This window comes from Palaemon carinicauda, chromosome 32, assembly GCF_036898095.1.
Source record: "Palaemon carinicauda isolate YSFRI2023 chromosome 32, ASM3689809v2, whole genome shotgun sequence".
Lineage (NCBI taxonomy): Eukaryota > Metazoa > Arthropoda > Malacostraca > Decapoda > Palaemonidae > Palaemon > Palaemon carinicauda.
Window position 1 is genome coordinate 24,019,537 of NC_090756.1, and position 26,333 is coordinate 24,045,869.

The 26,333-nt window shown below is 38.1% G+C and overlaps 1 protein-coding gene across 2 annotated transcripts in view; it reads left to right on the forward strand.

The window, feature by feature from the left end:
- Positions 1 to 26,333, forward strand: part of LOC137625334 (serine-rich adhesin for platelets-like) — a 109,399-nt gene that overhangs the window by 63,470 nt on the left and 19,596 nt on the right. The window contains exons 7-11 of one of the 2 annotated variants that reach the window (XM_068356177.1): positions 3,202 to 10,122; positions 11,128 to 11,292; positions 12,041 to 12,227; positions 15,102 to 15,218; positions 16,484 to 16,554. In XM_068356177.1, coding sequence (XP_068212278.1) covers positions 3,202 to 10,122; positions 11,128 to 11,292; positions 12,041 to 12,227; positions 15,102 to 15,218; positions 16,484 to 16,554 — 7,461 coding nt within the window. Of the gene's footprint in view, positions 1 to 3,201; positions 10,123 to 11,127; positions 11,293 to 12,040; positions 12,228 to 15,101; positions 15,219 to 16,483; positions 16,555 to 26,333 lie in introns of those variants that run through there. The other variant, XM_068356176.1, reaches the window with a different exon arrangement.

Genomic DNA, 26,333 nt, shown 5'->3' on the forward strand with positions numbered 1-26,333 from the left:
GGTTCGACTTTCTCGCCAAGAATGAGAACCCTTCGAAACCCTGGCCTAGGACTTTTGAAGTCCCTAACCTCACGATTCTAGTAGGTCAGGAACAGGAAAGCCTCCTCTGCCCGGTTAGGGCTCTCAAAGCTTATTTGGCCCACACTAAGAGCGTGAGGGGTGCTTCCAACTCCTTATGGTGTTCAGTGAAGGATCCTCAAAAACCCCTGTCAAAGAACGCTTTGTCCTTTTTCCTGAGGGAAACTATTAGGGAAGCCCACCTCTTTTGTGAGGAAGAAAACTTCGCCCTGTTAAAAGTATGGGCTCACGAAGTAAGGGCCATTGCTGCTTCGCTGGCATACCGGAAAAATATGTCAGTTAAGCAGATCATGGACGCAACGTTCTGGAGGAGCAACTCTGTCTTCGCTTCTCATTACCTCAGAGAGGTAAGAGTGGACTATGACAAGTGTTATACCTTGGGCCCATACGTAGCTGCGGCTTCTGTATTAGGCAAAGGAGTTACTACCCCCACTCAACCTTAGTTTATGTACTTGTATATGGGTTTGTGTTTTTTTTTTTTTTTTATGGTTGTCTGAGGTCCTCGTCCTGTGTTACGGTTCCCTCAGTCTAGATAGATAGTTTATATCTATTTCTGCAAGGTTAGATGGTTAGCTTTAGTAAGGTTGCAGGTTTTTTATATGGGAAGGTAGTTTTCTGAAGTCTAGTCAAGTTGTTGGTCCTACCCCTTTGACAGACTCGATTGAGTTGTTTGCAGCGTAGCAGGTCTACTCCTGGCTGAACACTCCTAAGGGAAAGCGACTCTAGAGGCAGTTACCTTTGAAGTCAGCTACCTTAGCAGGCATATAATCAGTGCCCAAGCCCCTCTACACCCAAGCTAGGTCCAGGGAGGGCCAGGCAGTGGCTGCTGATGACTCAGCAGGTAAGCCCATAGGCTCCCCCAAACCCCCCGTCCCTAACAGGGAGGGTGAGGTTGCAGACACTACAAGAAACTATCGTGCTTGCGGAACTTGAATCCTGGCCCAGCGATCGCCAGGCAGGGACGTTTCCGATAGACCACCACGAACTTTGTTTCTTCCTTCCTTCACAAACCTTGGGCCTATAAAGTTTCAAATAGTGAGGGCATGCAAAGGGCCATACATACATATACCAAGGCACTTCCCCCAATTTTGGGGGGTAGCCGACATCAACAAATGAAACAAAAACAAAAAAGGGGACCTTTACTCTCTATGTTCCTCCCAGCCTAACAAGGGGCATAAAAACAATTAGAATAGCGCCAACGTTATCCCTGCGTGTCGTAAGAGGCGACTAAAAGGGACGGGACGAGGGGGCTGGGAACCCCCTCTCCTGTATTTACATCCTGTGAGACATCGACAAAGAGATACAAAGGGTAAAATAGGTAATATATCTAGTGATATAACAACTTGCTAGATTAATGAGGTTTGTATTTATGAAACTTAATTTTTTTTTTGCAAAATTTGATATTTCGTGGCAAACATTATTTTTATGTCTATGGCTTATTTACAACTTCATTGTAATTCTAAAGGTGAAAGAAAGAGTATATTTCTCAATACAAACATATCACTTCCTTGTAGCTTATCTGCAATCCTTTTAAATCTCAAGACAATCCATTTCAAGCAAAGAGAAAGAGAATTTACTACTCCCTGAAGCCTTAATTTCTGATAATCATTGCAGTTAACTAAAAAGCTAAAATGAATAGATAGGAAATGAGGAAGGAAAGGCAGTCCAAAAGTTAGGGAAACAATTATGAATTCTAAATCAGTTGATAGACTCTCTGGAAAATATCCAGTTTACCGCCATTTCTTACAGACAGTACTGTATGCACATGCACCAGCCTCTATGAAGGCACACTTTTTCCAATCTAATATTAATTTGTATGGATTACAACTTGCAAAGGTGTGTGATTATACTATGTGAAAGTAAAGGGTTGAGATAGAAATTAATATATTTTAGAAATATATGATAAAGTTGTAAATTCTTTTTATTATGAGCAAAAGTAAAAATGGTAAAGCCATCATACTGGCACCGAGAGAACAAAACTAATACGGCAGTGGAAATACTGGTCACGTTTGTTTACGTTGATAGATCTAGCTCTGCAGATAAGTAAAGGAGTAGGGCATGAAATGGGCTAAATAACTTAATACTTGTAAAGAAAGTTACTCTGATTAAATAATTGGATGATTAAGTACACAATGACCATAGTTTATTTAGTGGTTTGGCTTAAGAAACTCAATGTGTTAACCATTATAGGACATCATTGATTCTCATATGGTGTTGAGATTAAGATTTTCATTACACGTTCATGGGAAAATTCAAGTATCTCCTCGCTCGAGTCTAATGCTTCTATGCTTAGTAGGAGCGGAATAACAAAGAGATTACTTAAAAACAAAGCTTGTGATTTCTGGCAACTGAGGCTTGTTGATTTGAGTAGCTTATGACCCCAGTTTCTTAACCATCGTTATTCAATTATTCATTACGTGTTTTGGAAGAATTAGGTCTGAAAAATTAATGTAACTATTCAATGTGTTAACAAGCAAGCTGGGAATAACAGCTCAGGGTATCCTGCCTAGAACATAATTTCCTCAGATTTTTTATCGTGTTGATGTATCGGTGACAACTGTAACTCTACTAGCTGGGTTTTAAATAAAATAACGCAATTTTCTAAGCAGTCATATAGCCTCATGTTAGTTCCATATACTATAAAGTTTAGTTATTGTATGCTTTTGTTGGTATTCCACTTGTTTATTCAAGTTTTCCAACTGGAAAGAGGATACCATACGGCAGGCAGTTTTTTTTTATGATGAACAGTTTTTATATTTCTTTTTTATTAAATAAAGTACACCTTTCTTATATCAAATTGATATCCTTTCCCTCTGATTGGTTAGAGATGCAACTACTTTAGAACAAAGCAGAATTAGTAATGTAGCGGTTGTCTTTCACAAGCAGAAATCACAAGGTTTATTTTTATAATCTCGAGTAAATTCAATACATTTTTCCTCAAAATATAATTAATGATATCAAAGAAGGCAATGATTTTTACTTTAAAAGATAAAATCTTTATATTTTGTAAGGTAATATAGGTTTAAAACATAGGTCCTATCTAGAGTAATTTTCTGATAATTTGACTTTTTATGTGTAGATGGATCAAAGAAATTAATTTCAATGTTTTTTGTATTCTTCCAGTGCATCAACTACCGGCAATTGCCGCCAAAGACTTAGAAGCTCGCAGCAACTCCCTTCACCCTCCGTCACTGTCAAATAGCTTGCGCCATCAGTCCTCTGAAAATTCCACGGATACATCCACCACTCTCAACCCTCAGTCTTCGAGCGATAGTGATAAACTTGTTTCTAGCCTTGATCCCCAGTCATCGTATGACAGTGTTAGTGACTACCCAACATCAGATACTGATGATGTACCTTGTAATGTGTACAATTTCTACCCAAGAGGATGGGCTATTTCTGGATCGCACGTAATATCGGGTCAGCCGTTGTCTGTAAGAGGAGTTTTGAATCAGTTGGAAGGAAAGCAGTATAAGAAGCCGTGTTCCATCGTAACGAATCCTATGGAAGACCTCTGGAATGATCCTGATGACAGTAGTAAGAGGAGAGGGAGTAGCTGTACCCTATACAGCCTGCAACGGTCCTCGTGCCTGAACGGCCCTTCCGCCAAACAGGACGACCGAACGTCTCTACTGAAGGGCGATGTGATTGGTCCAGAATGTTTGCCACGTTACACTTGTCTTTCTGGATCTGTTATCTGCAAGGGTCTGCAAGCAGAACCTGGCAGGGCAGAGAGGCAGATTGTAAGAGAGGCTGCGGAACACTATCGAAGGGCCATTACTTCGTCGCAGGAACGTAGGTCGTGGACCATGAAAAGAAGTTATGGGTCATCAGGAGAAGAGGACAATGTTGGGGCCTCTAGCCAACATTCATTCTCTGGGAGTAATACCTTAGAGAAATCGGTTGTGACTCGTGAACCCAAAAGGTATCCTGTACGGATAAAGAGCGAAGCAGACCTCAGCAGAGCAACGAGTTTAATAAAGGACAACTTGGCTAACATTGTGGAAAACTATCTGGTTAAACAAAGCGGGTCACCGGACTTCCAATATCAGTTCCCTAAGGTCCAGATGGAGAATCCTACCCTTAAATTGCCTCGTCCTTTGTGCCCCATCGAACCGGTGGTCTATATGAATGGTAGAGCAACAGAGATACGAAACCACGACGAAGTCGTTCAGGAGGAACCTCCCAGCTCTGTTGTGCCAATTGTTATAACCGAGATTAAAACGCCAACGCGTGATGAGGCTGAAGAGCCAAGTGAGTCCGGTGAATTTGGGGAGCTCAAATCCCAAGAGGATAAGAGTAATGAGAAAATAACAGATGTTTCAGGAGAATGCGGTCCAATTAAAGTATGTGAATCAGTGCAGAAGGGAAGTATTTTTGTTACCATCCCTCCTCAAAAGATTTTGCCAAGAGTCTCGTCAGATCCAGAGGAACCATTTACAGTGCGAGGGAACAAATTTAAATTGAAAGTAGTGGATGCCAACATTCCAGGTGTTCATGGCATAAAACCAAAGGAAGTAAGTAAGGCCACTGGAAAAATTGTCAGGAAGTTAGTTAAGAGTGATGAACTTTCCCTGCCGACCATGAAGAGAGAAGGCCGCATTGACATACCAGTAGGCATGAGCATGGAGGTGGACCTTAACAGCTTATCTAAGGAAGTGATTCCAAAAGACTTAGGTTTAAAAGAAGTGCCTAAAGTTAAGGAGAGTGTGGTTGATGTGTCGGGTATACCAACGGTCCTTGAAAAAGTGACAGACCAAGCCAAAGTTCCTGCACAGATTGTAACAACTGGACAGATGACAGATGAAGCTGGTGGTATCACAGAGAAGGGAAAAACATGTGAAAAAGTGACAGACAGGATTGGTATCGCTAAGCAGGTCATAACACCCGAGGAAGTGAAAGAGCATTTTGATATATCAGGAAAGAATTTACCTTCTAGTTTAACTAACGATACAAAGCCTTCAGTTACTGCCACAGCTAAATTGAGTGAAGGAGAATATTTGTCTAATAAAAAGGAACCTAATGGGACAATTTTGAATTCACAAGTGTTGATATGTGATGGAACTATTCTGCCAAACAAAACTTTACAAGAAACTGATGAAATTTGTGTAAGTAAAGATAACATTTCAGGAAAAGTGGACACTGACAATCTTGGGGCTGAAATAATAAAAGATGAAATTCCAGGCAAAGTAGATACTGTTTCGGATCTTGGATCAGATGTGATAAGCTCCGGGAATGGGTTGAAGGGAAGCATTGGTCAAGAATCTCAGTCTCCAGCAATAGAAAAGGATTCTTACACTTTGCCAGATAAGAAATGTAATGGGGTGCTTCTATCTGAAGAGGTATGCACAGATACATTCACTGCTGTTGAAAGTAAACCAAGACAGAACACATTTGCTGGCATATCAATCATTTTAGAAGAGAAGGCGATGGATCAAGAGAACAAAGTAGAAGAGGCTACAAATGAAAGATCTAACAACAGTACTTTTGATGCGGATGAAGGGGGTCTGGGTGAATTTCTAGAAGGAAATAACAACAGAGGAAGAAAGAAACCTAAATGTTTAAAGGATACCCACAAGTTAGATACAAAGTCAAGCACAGCTAGTGAAAGTTCCTTTGAATCTCTGCCTTATAGAATGCTCAGCTCCCAGCCAGATAGTTTTACAGATGACGTAGTTATAGAGTTAACCCGAGCACCAATAGACTCTGAGAGATTGAGGGTAGCCAAACAAGAACTTATGCGCTTGGAACGCATGAATGCAATCTCGATGGCCAGTCAGTATATGACGGAATCAAAGGATGACTTTTCTCCCGAGGAAAATGGTCTTGAGAATAAGGTAACCTGTGAAGACGTTATTTTAGATCTGAACGTCATTGGTTGTACTGAGCAGGAGGACACGAACCTGGACCTTTTTAACAGCTCTCTCTTTGATTCAGGAGTGGAGGGTATGCAGAGTGATCAGAACACTAGTGGAGGATCTTCCATAGCTAAGGTACTACCAAGTCCTGTGGAGTCAACGACGGAATCTGGATTTTCAAGCCTGAAGGAACAATTGCCGAATGAAAGTCTAGCGCCTGAGGAAGAGAAGTATGGAGGTCATGATGGTGTTTCTCTCAGCAAATCAAAGGATAGCCTTGATTTTACGGACACAGACCGCTTTCCAGGCACCGACACGCTTTCGGATGACATGGAAACGTTGTCGTCCACTGCGGGAGACCTGACGTTGGTTGAAAGTGGTTCAGTCTCCAAAGAGGGTTCTTCCAGGGGTAGTATGTCAGATTCTATCAATCAAGAAGGTGGCTTTATAAAAATACTTGCAAGTGAACAAGCTGGTGGTACCCCTGACTCTTCTGGTATTCCCAACAACTACCAGAGCACTTCGTATCACGCACCATGCGATATGCGAATTAGATATAGATCAGGGTCTTATTCCCAGAAAAGTTCTATGGATTCATCCAGTCTCAGTACAGAAATACCTGAGAACAAAAGCAAGAATATAGAAGATGTAGAAGAGAGTTCACAAACTGTTTCTGTAAGTGGAGAAGATAAGAGCAAATGTTTTTCTGAAGAAGGAAACGAATCAAAGTCGAAGACCAGCGAGTCACTGTCGTCCGAGGATACCGTGGTGTCCAGAGTATCATTGGAAGAGCAAGCAGGAAAAACGTTGCATCAAGGGTCACAAGGAGACCAGTTAGATTCCTTGGATGGTCAGATGCAGGTTATTCCAATTGAGGAAAGAGATATTAATGTAGCAGATGGAGGAATAAGTCTGACGAAAACCACCGAAAAAATTCCAGAGCTGAACATGAAAAGTATGGATGAAAGCAAAGCTAAAAGTTCTGTAGTGTCTGCAATGAGACCAGCTCTTGTTCCTGGTGGTATTGTAACATGTGATGCAGTGCAAAAGAGTAAAGTATCTGAAGGTCAGGTTGAAGAAAAGTCTGAATTGTCCGAGGAACTTGTATCGGTAGCCAAGGTTTGTAAAAGTTCTAGTTTTGGTGTCACAGGCCAACAAGGGAAGCAGTCTTCTGTCGCCGATCTAATCGAAATGTACGACAGTAAAGATACCTCGCTCAGAGAAAGATCGCTTAGCAGCGGATCATCCAAAACTGCTGTGAATGCTGTTGTCAAACACCAGGGTGCTGCAATTAATTCCAAAAGGCCAAATGGTATTAAAAGTGAAACGGAAGAAATGGTTTATTCAGCTGACGTTCACCATAACGGAAATGTTGACAGCCCAAAGATAGTAGAACCCCCTACCCCAATTGTTAATGGAAGTGTTAGTAGAAGATCCGATGCTGCCAGGAAGAGTGATGTTAGCGATCAGTCCAGTCCGTACAATCGAGGAACGTGCAGCACGTCAGACAGGCCCAGTCGTCACTCTAGTAAGAGTGGCGTCTCGGACCTAGAGGACGAAGTGTTTTTGCCACCTAGTGAAAATTATATTTTTGATGGAAGGCCGGTCATTTATTGCCCGAAGATTGACATGTCGAAGCAAGCGAAGGTAGAGCCTCCAAAAATGGCTATGAGTGTGTTTACTGTGGTACCATCGAAAGAACTTGGTAGCAGCCAGAGCAAAGATTGGCGAGATTTGAGCACCATGGGAGCCTTGCCTTCGATGAAAGACTTTTACGCTCAGGCGACAGAGGATACGAACCCTCCGGGCGATGTCGGTACATCCGACACATCCTCCTCCCTGAGTAATGAGAGTGCGAGAGAAAGACATTCAGAAAGTTTGTTTTCACCTGAAAAGTTAGAGTCGGAAGAGGGAGAGTCGAAGGAAGAAGGGAGTTTAAAACTTCAGGGTGTAGTAGACAGCGAACCAGTCGCTAAGGAAGTTGAAGTCAAAACATCTGCTTCCCTAACAGAAGAGAAATCTCCTTCTGGTAGTCAGGATAAATCATATGTGATAGATTCCTCTCCTCAGACAAAGAGAACAACACTTTCTGATAGCCAAGATAAATTATGCAAGAAAGATTTGTCTCCAAAAACTGCAAAGAAGTCTGCTTCTTGTAGTGAAGATAGATCATATAGGAAAAAGTCGTCTTCACCAACTGAACGGAAATCCATCTCTGGTAATCAAGATGATTATTGTAAGGAAGATTTGTCTCCGAAGACCGAAAAGAAGTCTGTTTCTGGTAGTCAAGATAAATTATATAAGAAAGAATTGTCTCCCCAAACAGACAAAGGGTCTCTATCTGGTAGTCAAGATAAATTATGCAAGAAAGAATCATCTCCCAAACAAGAACAAAAATCTCTTTCTGATAGTCAAGATAAATTATGCAAGAAAGAATCGTCTCCCCAAACAGACAAAGGGTCTCTATCTGGTAGTCAAGATAAATTATGCAAGAAAGAATCATCTCCCAAACAAGAAAAAAAATCTCTTTCTGATAGTCAAGATAAATTATGTAAGGTAGATTCATCTCCTTTGCAAGTTGATAGAAGAAAGGAAGAAGTCAAGACAGTGCAAGTTGTTAAGCCTCTTGTAAAAGATGTGACGTTTAAATCTACTAAACAGGGCACTTCTTCCCCTACAAATACTGGAATTGAAGGAATAAAAGTGCGAGGTAAACAAAAAGACGGAGATGTGACAGAAACTTCAACAAAAATACAAAGGGAGGATATCCCTGTGGCAGAATCTTCAACGTTGAAAAGAACATCTAGCTTTAAGTCTGCTGTGAAAAATGATTTAACCCATCAAGGAAGTACAGATACAATACCAGTTGTAACCCTAGCCAAGCAACCTATATTGTCCCCAGTTTTACAGTCTGCCATTTCTCCTCGGTCAACGTATGATCCTTTTACGGGCACCATTATTGATTCAGATACCCCAGACTCTCAAGGAGACAGTGTGGTTCAGCAGGAGAAAGATATTACAATATCCTCTGAAGGAGAAGGTGCTCAGCAAGTAAAACCCAAGCTCTTCCGTGCCCCTAATTTAGACAGGAAAGACACAGAGGTGGTTGACGATGGTACTACCGTCAAAGAAGCTTTGCCTGTGAAAAAAGTTGAAATAAAGATTCTAGATAATGCTGACAGTAGACCAAGAGAATTACCTGTCTTGTCTCCTGTGTCTGAGTTGCAGAAGGAGAAGCACTCAAAACCTCCAGGTATTTCTGATGAAGAAACGAGTAGAGTGATTGATACGGAAGAGTGTAGTGGGCAGAAAGGTGATTGCAAAGATTCGGAGAAGAGAAATAGTGGTAGAAAAGAGGAATTAGCCACACATGATCGGGAAAGCAAAAGAGAAGGGAAACACATATCAGGGAGTCAGAACGGTGCTGGAATTGTCGTGAAAATTGATTCTAGGACAAGCGAAGAAAGTGACCCTGAGAAGGTTCACAATCAGAGCTCAGTTGAATCTTGTGAATCGGCCATTAGCGTTAAGAGCGATACGAGACGACCGTCTAAGGCACACAGCGAGCAGGGCGTGAGCTCGCTGAAAAACTCTGGCTGGTGTGTCGGAGGCTCTCTGGAGTTCCTGGAAAAACACAGCGGTGAAGTACGACTACGGTCTCGGAAGGACGGTTCGATCTCGAGTGCCAAGTCGGAAGACTTGTCCATGAAGTGCGACAAAGCAAGTCTGAAGTCTCAGGGTTCGCTTGATAAATTCCCTCATTTTGATCATGTCAGTGCACAGCAAAGAGCACGAGGTGCGAGGAAGAAAATACTCTCTGTGGACATCGATTCAGGAGTGAAAGGTATTAAAGAAAAGAATAAAGAGATGCACAGAAGTGCCACTTTGCCTGTGGGAACATTATCATCCTCTAAAAAGGAGAAGGAAGAGAAAAAGAAGGAAAAGGAGGATAAAAGTAAGAAAAAGAAGAAGGAAAAGGAAGCTAGTGGGGGCACCGAGAAGAAATCCACCATCATGTCTCTGAAAGGGCTGTTGAAGAGGAGTAAGACGAAGGACAAGGATAAAGAGAAAGATTCATCATCTCAAGAGAAACTCTCCTCTCCTTCCTTGTTCAGGAAGTTTGATAGGAAGAGTAGGAGCAACACGCAGTCCCCGTCTCTCGATGACCCCAAACATGGGGAAAAAGGTAACGTCTCTGACAGCCCTAATCGAGAAGTAGAGAAGACCCGCTCTAGCCCTATATCAAGTAATGGCAAAACCCGCCCTGTTATTAGTAGCCCAGTTAGTGTGAGGCAGGTAAGTAAGCCCGTGGATGTGGGCGTAGCAAAAACCCTCCGTAGAAGTAGCGCTGCACTTGGTACCTCAGGATCAGACAGCGAGAGTCCCGCTGGGAGTCTTCAGTCTTCTCCTAAACGTATTATAAGCCATCCCCGCAAAGCTAGTCTCGGAAACCAGCCGTCCCCTAGATTGTATAGACATGTTCTTACTCGCCATCTTTCGAGTAGTCAGGAATCTGTAGACAATCCCCTTTTGTCTTCAACTCATTCCTCTCCTCAGTCGTCTCCGCACACTTCCCCCAAAAGAACTAAGATGCCTGCTTCAGCCTCATCATATAGTCTTCCTGCCAGTAGAGACATGAGTCCCCCAGCCCCTGTCATGGGGACGCGAGCACTTCGCGGATCCAGCAACAGCTTTTCAGTTACCATTGGCTTTAAACCTACGGTTGAAAAGCGAAATAGAACCATGAGCGAAGGGGCCGATCTCAATAAGACCTCTCTTTCACCTGCCAAAAGAAAAGAAGGGTCGCGCATTTTAACACAACTCAATAAACGATCCTCTTCCATGGAAATTCTTGTGTGTGGTAAAATTAGGGAACATTGCTCAGATGGAGGGAAGTCACCCGGGGGAAGCCCCTTCTCTCGTGAAGGTAGCTTTCGCCTCCACAGAGAAATATCGGTAGAGACGCTGTTCGAGCTGCCAGAAACCAGTCCCAGATCTAGTCGTACACAGAAGGATTATCAGGAATACTTAGAAGAAATACATGCTCAGAATGATTCACATCATGGGTCATCTTGTAGTTTGTTTGAAGATTCAGAAATTGACAGACATTCAGAGTACTTCCATAGAAGGAGTTCTCACCACAGTCCCGCCGGTAAGAAGCTCAGTTTACCTCACAATATGCATCTTTCAGGCCTGCGTGAAATAGCAACTTCAAATCCAAACCTTCAGCGAACCGGATCGCCGTTTGTGCGGGGCATTCCCCACAGTTCAAGTTTTACCTCCAGCCCCTTCAGAAGACCACATTCCTCTGCTGCTGTATTCTCGCCAGCAAAGAGAGGACTTACATCAACACCAGGTAAGAGGGAGGGTTTCTTATGGTATCCATTGTTGCATTGATAGGAGATATTCAAGTTGCAAGAAATATTTGGATTCTCATTCTTTTGGTGATGTAATGGTGGTAGAACATGATGTATAGTAATGTAGGATACTTGCACTATGTAGTACATTATGTAGATTAACCATGTATTTCTCCATTTAAGCAGTTTTCACTCTTTCTTGGTTGACCTTTATGTCACATTATAGTCATAAATGTTATCAATCTGTGCACATGTTGGAAACTTATTACTCAAGACTGATGTGCAAATTATTGATGTCCAATATATTTCTTAGAAATTTGTCATTTAGTGCCACCTTTATGCATTAAGAAAAAAATTAGAAACCATGATCATATTTAGAAATACACTTTAAATAGTCTGAATATATTTTTCTTTACACGTAATTTCATATAGAACTTTCAGCCATAGAAACTTGTTAGTGCAGTAGATGTAAAGCTGTTTGAATGAATGCAAAAGAGAATACAAATGAATTCACTTCTTTTAAAAGTATTTTATTTAGAATATCTGTAGGAGTTCTCTGTACGTATTCGGCTAGCTCACTAGTGTTAGCAAGATCAGTAGACGAGTTAGATTAGGGGATTGTGGGTTGTAGCCTGAATGTTGATCGTGTTGATTTGATAGTTGCTAATCACCTGTGCCAGATTTATATTAATATTTTGACATATATGAAAATATAAAGGTGCTTTTTATAAAACAATTTAATTTTAGGTGTTCCACCACCACTAGATGGTACCCCAGGTTCTCAGTTAATGCGTGTCGAAGAGGAAGGACCTTGCCGGAAGAATTTGGATAACGAAACGGAGAAGCCACCGAACGTTCTCATTTATGCAGCCAATAAGATGGATTACTTTGTGGCCATCAAGGAAACGTTAAAGAATTGTCTGAATCAGGACAGGTAAGAAGATATGTTAATAATTTGAATAAATAGATTGTCTTTACTATAAGGTTCGGTATATTGTTCTGAAGCATTCGCTTAGCACATAGTGAGACAAATCAAATACATACAGTACTTCCTTATCAATGTCACCACACAACTAATACTTTATATCAGATGTTTCCTTTACATTGTTGGAAGCAAAATTGATTTTTCTCTCCATTTATTTTCTTCTGCATTTTCTCTGATTTTCCATCAAGGCTGTATCTTTGTGGCCCTATAACAGGAGAACTTTAAATTGTAGGGGAGACAGCGTATACCTTGAGTCTACCGATGGATATTTTGTTTTAAATTGTGTAACTTCTATGTGTTTTACAAGATGTTCTTGTGATCAGGGTCAAACCACTCTGCCTTTGTTTCAGTGCTCTGCATGAGGATTAAATCTGGTGAAACTTCTTCCTCTTTTCATCAATAAGTAGAGTCAAAAGGTTGCATTGTAGTTTTTCAAAGTCTACTTAAGTCTGACTTTGATGAAAAACTTGTTTGTCCAGTCCAATATCGTCAAGTTTAGGTTCCTCTGTCACTGTGGTTTCCATTCTGGTGTAACCTTGAGAAAAAATAAAGTTTGGGTGGGTGTGAAGGTTCCAGTTACTCCGCCCATCTATAGCTTACACAGTACGTCATAATTCATGTCTACTGCAGAGGGTCCGGGCTTCGTCAAAGTTGTAGTCTAGTCGTAAGTATAATCTCCGGGTGTAAGAGTAAAGACACTTATTTATTGTGTAGCCTACACTATGTTGCTAATGCTGCCAGTGCTATTGTTGATTGAGCAATATTCCTGTCTCTCTTTGTTGCAAATTCAGTAGCTGTTGATAGCACATTCCTTGTCATTAACTTCCACAGGACCAGTTTAAATCTGAAAACCAAAAACTTCTGTTTGAGTTTTTGCAGTTCTGACATCTTTAAGAATATAGCTTACTTGTTTTGCCAATATTTTTGTACAGTTGTGGCAAGTAAGGTGACAAAAATGCTTAGAAAATACTGTCTAATTAAGTGTATGCAAAAAGATTCTCCAATATTGAAAGAGTAAGATGACAATTGTAGAATTAACAGCTAAGAGAATTTTTTATGTGCTTAATCCAAAAAAGCAAGTTTAGATTAAGTTAAGAATAGAAGGTATTAATACAATATTAAGATATTAACCCTTTTACCCCCAAAGGACGTACTGGTACGTTTCACAAAACTCATCCCTTTACCCACATGGACGTACCGGTACGTTCTTGCAAAAAACTGCTATTTAAATTTTTTTTTGCATATTTTTGATAATTTTTTGAGAAACTTCAGACATTTTCCAAGAGAATGAGACCAACCTGACCTCTCTATGACAAAAATTAAGGCTGTTAGAGCAATTTAAAAAAGATATACTGTACTGCAAAATGTGCTTGAAAAAAAATAATACCTGGGGGTTAAGGTTTGGAAATTTCCAAATAGCCTGGGGGTAAAAGGGTTAAAACTAGTTGGTTATACACTCAAGAAAACTCACTTAAAAGAAATACGTAATTTGTTGGTGGAAATGAGTGCTTGCTAGAGCTAAGCTGCATTATAAGGAGAATGGAAGTATAACTGTACAAGTATGGTACACTGTATCATACAAGGAATCCTTATAGAATGAATTCTTAATTCATGCAGTCTTAGAAAATATACCATGTGATGTTGATACAGCCATATACTGATATACATTATATCATACACAGAAAAAGTTCTAAGAAAAAATACAGATGAAGACCCACTAACCAAAAGGGAGAAAAAAATTAACGTTCGGCATTGAGCAAAAAGACCATTGTAATCTTTATAAAGTAAACAATTCATGCATCACACATGAATAATGTATTGTTAATCAATATGATAGCTGAAATAACATACAATATTATTTAGGAGAGTAAAAAAAATTACAAATTATTGCTTACTAAAGAATTTTAGAAGTCAGAGACTCATGATCTCAGCACTGGAGAAATAAGGTAGTAAAAGCAGAACTTGAAAAAGCTTCTTGAAAGTACCAGTAATTTGGTGAAGAGAACTATAAAGTTCTACAAATCATTGAAAATATTATTATTGGAATGCTGCTGTCTACATACATAAGGATAAAATGGCATATTAATGAAGGAAGGAAGTGAAAAAAAAAACAATTTTAATACTCACCAGGCATTCATTTCAACTTCCCTCCGCCTCATCCTGACTAGTGAAGTCAAGACATCAAAACTAAAGCATCGTGGTGATATGATACTCAATTGCTCTTCTTACCATTCACAGCCATATTATTGCAATAATAATTATAAGGGGCAATTATATTACAGTAAAAGAAAATGGAAAGTTTCTAGATTTTATGGCAGACTTGTGTATTTAATTAGCTTTGAAGGGAAAGCTATGTGAATGCCATAGGAGGTTCTTAGAAATAAATGGAAATGTGTTGTGGCTCATAGATTCTGAATGGCTAGAGAAGTGGGAATTTCCAGTTGTTAAGCAGTTAACAGACATACAAAGACTAATACGGTTAAGCACCAATATCCTCTTGTATTCTACAAAGGGAAAACTAGTTTGGGATTTATGCCTGATGCATAAGTAGGCCAAGTGAAAAGATGTAATGGATTGGTAGTAAAAATATATTTCCTTTTCAAGAACAATTACTTAAACTTGGTGAGTTGCAGGAAATATTCCAGAAAGAATTTTTTGGGGGGATTTGGAAATGGAACTTTCCATCTAATGGAAATTGCTTTGCAATTAACCCATTCTTTGAAATTAAGTAATATTCATCATTAACCCTGATAAAAGAATTAACCATATTGTTCTGTAATTGTTTAAGCTTTGTTTAATTTCATTTTTCTTTTTCTCTTTAAGGTACACACTATATCAACTCACAGACGAAATGGCTTTCAAGTCTCCTTGGTCAGGAAGCACCACGCTACTGGTAGTTTGCGGTGATGTGCCAGCCCATATTTCTACAGCCTTTATCAGGTAAAATTGATTCGATTAATGAGTTGGAGAATACCTGTGTCCAAGATCACTGAACCTGTTGTATGTAACATTTTTCCATTTGTATGAAATTTAAACTTGGAATATTCAACTAGAATATTTTCCTCACAAATTAATTGGTTTTTATATGTATAGTTTCCAAACTTTTATCCTGATCAAAACATAAGGAAACCAAATTAAATTAGAAATGTACTACATTGATTATAAAGTGGCCTTGGAATGGGTAAGCAATGACGTTAAGCTACACCAGGTTAGGAGGAAGAAAGCATGAGTTAAAAGAATATTTTCTTTACAAATTCATTTGTTTTTATTTGTTGATCCGTTATCTGCATAGTTTCCAAACTTTTATCCTGATCAAGACATGAGGAAACTAAGTTGTAAAGGGGCCTTGGAGTAAACAATGACGTTAAACTACCCCAGGTCAGGAGGAAAAAAGGAAGAGTTAAAAGGAAGGTCCAATGCTAAAAGAATTTGTAGACACACGTGTAAGTTGTGTCCTGCGTAATCAGTTTGATGTTTGTGGGATATTTTGTAAAAGTATTCCAAGAATAAATAGGTTATGTTGCTCTGTATTTCTAGATAGCCAGATTTTTAGTCTATCAAAAGTATCCTTTTAAAAGTAATTTATTATAAACATCAAGCCATCACAGAAAGAGCCTTAGCTAATAGATTTTTTACCATCAAAAAGTATCCTTTTAAAAGAAACGTTATTTCTAATCTTCACAGGAAGACCTAAAATCGGCTTCTCATGTATGTCCTAACCTAAAGTTTTTTTATGAATCTGTCATCTTTGTCTATGGGTTTTTGTCATGCCATATCTATTACCAAGTTTACGCTATTGATAACACTTCATGGCTCGCTGTATCTGAGTAAATCCTTGACATCTAGTTAACACAATATTTAGCATCTTGTCATATCTGAGAGCAAATTTCCTCAAAGCAGTTCAGTTGCATCACATTCTCTCTTGGGGTTACTGTGATCAGTGTATTCTAGGTATTATAAAGCAGTCACATCAGCACTCCTTCTATTATACCTTTTTTCCAGCTTCCTATCTCCCACAGTTGCACCTCTGCACTTAATGGCTCCAGCTCCTGTCCATTTGGTAAAAATTCCATAAGATCAAATCAAATTCTTTTATAAATTTTCCAGTAAACAAGATATGTACTTCATTCCATGCAAGGAACTATATTCTATTAAATTGTTTGATAATTTGGGAAATTAATCTTTCAAATGTCTCTCGCCAACAGATACCTGCTACAAGGGGGCCGCGTTCTCTCTATCTGTTCCGACTTCTTGAATATGGCCGTCCCACTTTTCGGTACGTGAGACTGAAATTTTTTTCTTTTTTTCTTTTGAGATGAGATGCATTTGAGTTTTATGAATAAGTGTACACGGTGAATGCTTTTTCATTTTAACGGATTTTACATTTTAAGAATCTTTTTTTATTCATTTAAGTCTTATCACTGCTTTTAGTATAGAGAACAGAGGGGTAAGATCATCACCGTGATGATTCCAAGAGTAAATATATCATGTTTACCTAGTGGCTAAGTGTGGCGTTATAATTTTCAAAGATCATTAGCATGATATTCTCTGGATGGTTGTGGTACAGTAATTGTGCTTTTCTCTTGATTTGTGAGATATAAAAAAGGAGCTTCCATCTATTCCCCAATGCTTGCAACAGTTGTATTTAGACATGTCAACCTCCTAGAAATTGCTTTTTGAGAAGTATCCCCTCTTCCCAATGTTATTTTCCTGTTGTAGCGTTCATAGTGGGATTACTCCCGTTTTGAGTGATCGTTTCCCGTAGCTATATGTAAGATAACTCTTTTCTTCGAAGAGTGGTAATGGAATTCATTGTCTGGTAGTTTTTAAAGCTTTTTTGTATAAATTAGATGATTTAAGCTTTCACCTTGAGAGCTCAGTTTCAGTTTTGTGTATTCAAATTCAGACCCTTTGCATAATTTAGACAGGCTAGAATATGCTGTTAGAATCATAAACTCCTTTTTATAACATTTATTTAGCTGTTAGAATATTAAACTCCTTTTTATAACTTATTAGTTTAGTAATGGAGTCCATTGGAAGCCAACAGGTATTTTTATGCTTTGAGGGTTAGTAAGCAAGAGGCCAGGGAGCTAATGATAACATTTCTGTTCTGCAGATTTTTTTTTAAAGTTTTTATCAAATACCTTTATTTGGTAAATTTCATGAACTTAATAACTTATGATGACCCTATTGTAATTATTCACAAATTGTTATGGTTACTGAGGAAAACTTACAGCATATTCTACCCCCTGGATTATACTGAGGTGCTCCCAGCGATAAATATCAGCGCAGAGGTTGGCATGTACTATGTGATGAAATGTTATATCCTTTAGTCTTTTGTTATTCTTCAATGAGATGATTAAATGGCTCTGGGTAAGAATGTACATTTTGCATTCATTTGAACAAAACATGATTTTTAGTTAGCGGAAACATTTTGCCAAAGATAACAGTATTTTCCCCTTACAGTAGATTAGCTGAGAGATTTTCACCCAGAAGCCAAAGACTTTTAGAATGAATGAATTAACCTGATAATAATATGATATTCTTCTTCTTTTTCAATGTTTTGGGTATGTAGCTTTCGAGCTGCCCTGGACTTCTAGCCTTGTAGCCTCAGGTACTATTATGATTACCCCTTCGGAGATGTTTTCTTAAAAAGACCCTTACACTTGAAACGAGTTTGGTGTAGGAACCCACTAGTCTGTGTTCTTAGAGCAAACGAAAGAATGCAGTTACGACCGACTGTAGTTCCTTTTGAGTTTAGTGTCTTGCTTTCTTTGGCACCGCATCCCTTAGCCGCTTGTGTTGTCGAGCCTTCTCGGTTATAAGGATGATGATGATGATGCGTTTTAAATAGTATAATAGTGCAAATCGCTACTCAACATATGGTCGGTGTCATGTTAGCTAAGCGTGTTCTTAGACCCTTGAGATTTTAATGGTTGCAATTTACAACTTGTGTGGAAAGAGTAAGATAACTTTCTGATGATATATATATATATATATATATATATATATATATATATATATATATGCATATACTGTATATATATATAAATATATATATATATATATATATATATATATATATATATATATATATATATATATTTATATATATATATATATATATATATATATATATATATATATATATATATATATATATATATATATATATATATATATATATATATATATATATATATATATATATATATATATATATATATATATATATATATATATATATATACACACACATATACATATACACATAGTATTTATATGTATACATCCAGCTTGTAATTAACAAGCAACAAGCATCATACCATGAAAAATTTATAATTAATTAACAATAAAAAAGAAATATTTCCATTCCCATTAAAATTCAGCGTGAGATTTGGCACTCATGAATCTTTGGGCCAGACAGGAATCTCAACGGCTTAAGTTCACTTATCATCACAGCCATTTGTAAAGTATTGGTTTGTATATATGAATTATTTTTATATATTCAATATTGAATTATTTGCAGTTCATAATTCTGCTAGAGGGGATTTTTAAAATTTTATCTTTGGGCTTTCAGATTTAGGGTTAAGTCATGGAATATATATAAAGAAAAATATGAAATTTTAAAAAATTATGTTTGTACACTTAAACACGAATTCCTGGCCTATCTCAATACAAAGAAGTACACTCTGACACAAGCTCACTGCTCGGCAAATAACAAAGAGATAGTGTAGGGAGAGATTGCAGAGGTGGTGGGCAGGGCTACACTCAGGAACGCGCCACGCAATAAGGGTGTGACTCGGTGCACTTCCTCAGAACGAGGTGTGCCAAGGATTCGTGTGGCCAACTGTACATAATGTCAAATCGGAATTGGAAAAAGTTATTGATGAAGTATCTATTGATGAAGTATCTTGAAGGGCAAATTTTAATCTCCAGTATGAGAATGTACAATTCACGAAAAATTTTATTCATAATTTGATTTGTAATATTTTTCTCCAAATTGATTCCCTTAAAGATCATCCTTATAATGAAGAAAATATTTATAAAGGCTTTAGAGAAATTATGTTAAAAGCCCATCACATAGATGGCGTAGATTCTGCATATGTGGACTGCGCAGAATGAAGAGCAATGTGGCTGTTATTACTTTTTCTAATTTAAGAAAATAATATATGTGCTGAATGTTAACCCTTTAACTGTTACCCGTGGCGAGAACGACTTCTCGGCCCTGGCGGTTAGTTTAACGTATGCTTGGTGAACATTCCCGGTACCCAAATTGTCGGCGAAAAGCACTAATGCAGAAACGTGTCGAGACTTCGCTATGAACAGGCTTGAGGTAGTACTTCTTGAAGAGTATTCTATACAAACACTCCTTCGTAAAGGAAGCAAACACTTATTCTTTTGAATTTCTTAGTTACTCAACATGCTTTCTGATACAGTAATTTGATTTCTCTCAGATGCTTTTTTAATTTACGCTTATTATCCATTTGCTTTTTTTACGTCTAGTTAGTGTTGCTCTTAAAACACGTTTTACTCATTGCTATTACTATTATTAAGCATTTCAACTTTATTATACGTGTATCTATTCCATTCTCTCTCTCTCTCTCTCTCTCTCTCTCTCTCTCTCTCTCTCTCTCTCTCTCTCTCTCTCTCATATATATATTTACTACTTTTTCACATACTATTTACTATACTTTATATATATCTCAATGTTCATCCTTTTTGTAAATGTACTGTCTTCCACTGTCTAACATTTTTGTACATGCGCATTACAGTCTTCCAATCTTTACCCTTTTTTATACATGTGCTGCATTTCACTTGTTTTATCTATTATAATAAGCTTACACCTGGCAATGCTTGTAAAATAATCTTGGCTGCTTATTATTAATAGCTTGTTTCTTGATCCCCTCCTGCATCAGAAATAAAGCACTAAATGATCTCAAAGGCCCCAGCACTGGGCTGTATTGCCTAAATTTATTCATCAGTTATAAATGGAATAAAGTGACTGTAGGGATGCACAAGAAAGCTACAAGCCAAGAGAACACATGATCAAGAGGAACTGATCTCGAGGGGAATCTCGGAAAAATAAATTATGTGCCGTTCGAATACCTCAGTTAAAATGACCGCAGTCCGCGGATATAGAGACGGGTTACGTACATGTGTATTTAACAGTTAAAGGGTTAAAGTAATTACTTTTAAACAAGGTACAATACATAACATTAAATTCTTTCACATTGTTGCTAGAAATATCACTACAATATAAGTCAGCCTCATTTTCAATTAGGCACACTGCATGTCTTGTCATACTGCACTACGTGTCATAGAGCCGTCTTAGCTGTCCTTCAATACAATTACCAGTCTCTAGATGTCACAGACATTTTGAGTGTATTTCCTACAAAGGAATTTTCTATGCTACTTTCACACGATCATAAAGTGTTCTCAGCTATTGGGAATATTGCTGTTATAATTTTAACGGGTTTCTCTTTACAGTAGTTCATTTCATTGATATTCAGTGTGCTGTTTTCTAATGTTTTTAATCTTGTTTTATTCACATTTTCTAATTTTATTTCTTCACGTTTTTTATGTTGCTTTTAGCCAAATTTTCTCCTAATTTTTTGTCTTATATTTATGCTGATGTAATGTCATTACTTTTTACTATTTGCGTGTTTCTTCCAACAATGACTCCAAGGCACTTCTTAAAATTGCTTATTCGTCTTGATTAGGAAGTTTATTATCTTTGGAGACTTGTATCTTAGGAAATAGCCAAGACCTTGGTCTCTATGAGTTATTTTAGTGTTTATGAGAATTAGCCCTTTTACCCCCACCATAAGGTTAAATTTCAAGCACATTTTGCTATATATTATTTGTAAATTGCTCTAACAGCCTTAATTTTTGTCATAGAGAGGTCAGGTTGGTCTCATTCTCTTGGAAAATGCCTGAATTTTCTCAAAATATTATCAGAAATATGAATTTTTTTTTTTTTTAATAGCAGTTTTTTGCAAGGACGTACCAGTACGTCCATGGGGGTAAAGGGATGGGTTTTGTAAAACGTACCAGTACGTCCTTTGGGGGTAAAAGGGTTAACATGCCGCTAAGCAAATTATGGGGTGGCCTGGTGGTAGCGTCCTTGCCTGGTGATTGCCAGACTGAGGTTCGAGTCCCGCTCAGACTTGTTAGTTCCTTTGGTCGGTGCAACCTGACCATGCTTGTGAGTTAAGGCTGGGGGACTTAGGGGAGCCTATAGGTCTATATGCTGAGTCATCAGCAGCCATTACCTGGCCCTACTTGGTGCTAGCTTGGGTGGAGAGGGGCCTTGGGTGCTGATCATATGTATGTATGGTCAGTCTATAGGCCATTGTCCTGTACATTGCCTCTGCCATTCATGGATGGTTTTTCCACCAGACTTTTGGTAGGAGGTTGGATTTGTAAAATTTACTCTTGTCACATTCATATTTATCTAAGAAATTCTCAGTAAGAGTAAAAGATTTTGACTTTTTTTTAACCCTTGTGTAAAGTGCTAGAAATAGGAATGAATGGCGAGCGATTGTGACGCAGTTCCGGTAAGCCCTGCTGCTTCCTCCGGTGCCTTAGACGACCGCGGAGGTAGCAGCAGTAGGGGACTCAGCAGTATGAAGCTTCATCTGTGGTGGAAATGTGGGAGGTTGGGCTGTGGCACCCTAGCAGTACCAGCTGAACTCAGCTGAGTCCCTGGTTAGGCTGGAGGAACGTAGAGAGTAGAGGTCCCCTTTTTGTTTTGTTTCTTGTTAATGTCGGCTACCCCCCAAAATTGGGGGAAGTGCCTTTGGTATATGTATGTATGTATGTGTAAAGTTTTTATATATTCCATGTTCTGCGGAAGGAAAACTTCCATCTTATTTTACTTCTGGACTTAATACAGTACCGAGTTAAGATTTGAGCGTTGTCTGGTGTCGTAAATTTTCAACACGGTTGATCCCAGGTTGTCATTTCTGGTTATTTACTATGTCATCATGGTAGATCTGTTATACATTCATTGTTTAAGAATCTCAATAAAAACAGTGGTCTACCATAGATGTGAAATATAATTTTGCATAACTCATATTACCTCCTCTAACGAAGTTAGAAAGAGTTTATGTTTTACCCCTGTTTTTGTGTTTGTTTGTGAACAGCTTCCTGGCCACAATTTTAATTGTAGAGCAATGAAACTTACAGGGATTAAGTGTTATGTAAAAAGCTGGAAATGATTAAATTTTTGGAAGCTCAAGGTCATGGTCAAGCAAAATTTCCAATTCACATAATCAGCCATAAGTTTTGACATTGTTGTCACAGAGACTTCAAACTTGGTTCATAATTGAATGTATGGAAATCCACGCCACTTAATACATGTTAGGTCAAAGGTCGAGCAAAAGTTTGAGAAATAAGCTGCTGCGGCAGAGGTCTGCGCTCTACCGAGTGTCCCTCTAGTTGGATCTTGTTATATTCAGTCTTAAAAAAACGATGTGTTCCATTACATTATAGGTTTTATACATTTTGGGGGGTAGCCGACATCAACAAATGAAACAAAAACAAAAAAGGGGACCTCTACTCTCTATGTTCCTCCCAGCCTAACAAGGGACTCAACCGAGTTCAGCTGGTACTGCTAGGGTGCCACGGCCCACCCTCCCACATTATCCACCACAGATGAAGCTTCATAATGCTGAATCCCCTACTGCTGCTACCTCCCCGGTCATCTAAGGCATCGGAGGCAGCAGCAGGGCCTACCGGAACTGCATCACAAATAGTCGGGGAAAAAAGATATTAAAGTTATATTTTATACTTTTAAGAATTGCCTGTTGTCATTGTGATGGATATTTTATTATTGCTTTCATTTCTGTTGCCCCAACTTTGTAACACCTTGGCATTAATGGATCTATTTGTAATTTCACCAAATGTTTTTGCCCAGAAGTACAAACCATTGCTCTGCGAAATTTAATGTTAAATTACCATAAAACGAAAAATGGTAAAATAATGTTTTATATCAATGAAACAAACTTTTTTATTTCTCAGCATTTGTGTTTCAAAGCATCTGCGAGCTTGAAGCCAGGTCTAGTAGCTTTGTTATGAATGGCATGCTTGAAGTTAGATTTCGTTTTGTGTGTGAATCGTTATCAAGCCAGACTTACCATAAGCTCACTAAACTTGAATTTTCGGAATTAAAATCCCATTAAGATTTTATTTTCAGGACTATTTGATTGTCATTTACTATTTGGCCACCCTTTGCCCTTTGTTTTCTCAAGCCATCTCATAATTTTTATTTAATTTAAGGATACAGAAGGTCCTCAAATTACAAACTTAGTAGGATCCAAGAATCTGTTTTCAAGTCCAATTTTGTTAAATTTTCGCCTAGGCCTAATCTTGATTCCATGCCTATGATTTCCAGCTACAAAAGTCAACAAATAATCAGATTTCATATGAAATAGATATCAGGTTATTAGAAATATCATTTTCCTCTCTGTATTAAATTATATAATATGGTTTTATTATAGTATTTCTTTATATTATCTTTGTTATTTTAAGTTAGATTTGTGTTTGTATTTCCAGATGTTTGTAATTCGAATATTTGTAATTCAGGACCTTATTTACTAAACGCTATCACTTGTGTCACATACAGTCACTCTAATGAACCTCTTCCATTTAATTCCATATGATTTTTATGGCGATAATGTGAGTGCTTAAACTTCTAAATAAGGTTTGGTGATGTCTAGGAAAAACAGCTGCCCTGAAAATGTTAGCGCTGCATTGTTCTGTAGACGAGAAAGCCCCGTGGGGTGAAGATACTGTCTTTAGAAGACATTGCATTCTGCTCATAGCATCTGTCATGCGATAGTCACTTTTCAAATCGCGTCAGTAGTAGCTAAGCTTTGTAGGTGCATGTTCAAAGTCAGATATTTGCTACATTTTGAAAAAGAAATTTTGTTGCCTTGTGGTTATACATTACTGTGTATGCTTTATCTAGCGAGAAATTAATCTACGTTTGGTATTGGCCTGTAGAGTATATGGTCAGCAAAGTGATAAAATTAATGTGGTTTGGTATTGGACTTTCATCATATGTGCCTAATAAAGAAAAAGATACACTACATACATACATACATATACCAAGGCACTTCCCCCAATTTTGGGGGGTAGCAGACATCAACAAATGAAACAAAAACAAAAAAAGGGGACCTCTACTCTCTACGTTCCTCCCAGCCTAACAAGGGACTCAACCGAGTTCAGCTGGTACTGCTAAGGTGCCACAGCCCACCCTCCCCCGTTATCCGCCACAGATGAAGCTTCATAATGCTGAATCCCCTACTGCTGCTACCTCCGCGGTCATCTAAGGCATCGGAGGAAGCAGCAGGTTTTTGTAATTAGCCTTGGTGAATATACAGTGCTTATTCTTAAAAATTATACTGTATTTTTTATTTGTTGCTTTGCTCAAAGTTAGAAATCCACAATCTGGTACAAGATGTTTTGCTTTGGATGAAGTACCCGGTAATTACCATTACAATTTCCTCCATTGAGGGGATGACTCGAGAAGTGTACAGCCTTCCAGTTTCTTGGCATGTCTTTAGGGACAAGGTTATCACCTCTGCACTTTTTCTTGACCCAAGTGAACATTAGTAGATTGAGAGCAAACTACCTTCCTGTATTTTATAGGAACAAAGCTATATGATCACTTATAGCTGTATTAAATTTCAGTTTTGTACTTGTTGTAGTTTTCAGTTTTTCAACAAACTCATTACCTATGATTACCTTACATTCAAGGTCTTCCGATGTCAGGATGCCTGAAAACTTTAAATCATTCATTCAAGGTCTTCCTTAATGTCAGATCCTTTATTCTTATTCCTGAGTCGGAAGAAAACTAACACTGCCAATGCACCCCTCTAATCCAGAGGTTCAATGTTTCAAAATAACCATTTTCATGAATTTAGTCTCTTGTTAACGAAGCTTCCGTTTCCCTTAAAAATTTCGCAGATTGTTTTGCCAGAATTAATCTTTTCCATTCTCTGCTAAATGGGTTGATCATCAACTCTTCCTACGCCTATTGACGCAAAGGGTCTCGGTTAGATTTCGCCAGTCGTCTCTGTCTTGAGCTTTTAATTCAATACTTCTCTATTCATCATCTCCTACTTAGCACTTCATAGTCCTCAGCCATGTAGATCTGGGTCTTCCAACTTTTCTAATTCCTTGTGGAGCCCAACTGAACGTTTGGTGAACTAATCTCTCTTGGGGAGTGCTTTTATGAATCTTGTTGCTTTCTTTAACTTCTGTATGAAATAGAATTATGAAATTTAAAGGCAAGTTTATCACCCTTATCCTAGATTGTACTTTGCGAAAAAGAACACTTTTAAGCATAGTTTCCCTTTGATTTGAAAGGTCAATGCTGGTCCAGTGGGATATTTTACAGTTCTCCATTGTTTTTGTACAGTATTTGATGCCATTAAGTGATAACAAGTAACAAGAGATGAGTTATTTAATTTTCTAATTAGTTTTTTCATGCTGCCGAGTTGATATTACACCTCTTGAAGTTTGTAATGTTCTTACATTTCATTCTACTTTCCTGTCATCTTTCTGCTGAATGCCTGTAGGTTCCAGGCATTTGTCAGCCTTTTTGGGAATATGTCACTTAATTGGCCGGGTGTATTATTACACTTTTTAGTAGCAGTGAGATTAATAAAAACTTATTTCAGTTGAAGATTGTCAAATTCAGTTTCATTTAAACATGGCCAGCACCTCACGGATATATCTTTTATCCCTATCAGCCAAATTTGAGGCTTTTATAAGTTTAGTCTTTTACATCTAAAATATAATATTGGCTAATTAAAAGAAGGTTCCAAGAATAACATAGACTACTCCAGGTTAGGTTGCTGGTATCTCAAACTCATGGCCTGACAGTGTCTTGTCTATGCATACATCAACATTGATACTAATGCCTATAATCCAAGGAAATGGGAATTTATTAATATATAAGGGTTTATTAAAGATAAAACATACACAATTGCATCCAGAAAAAATACTGAACAGTACTGTACAGGAAAACTTTCCTGATATTTA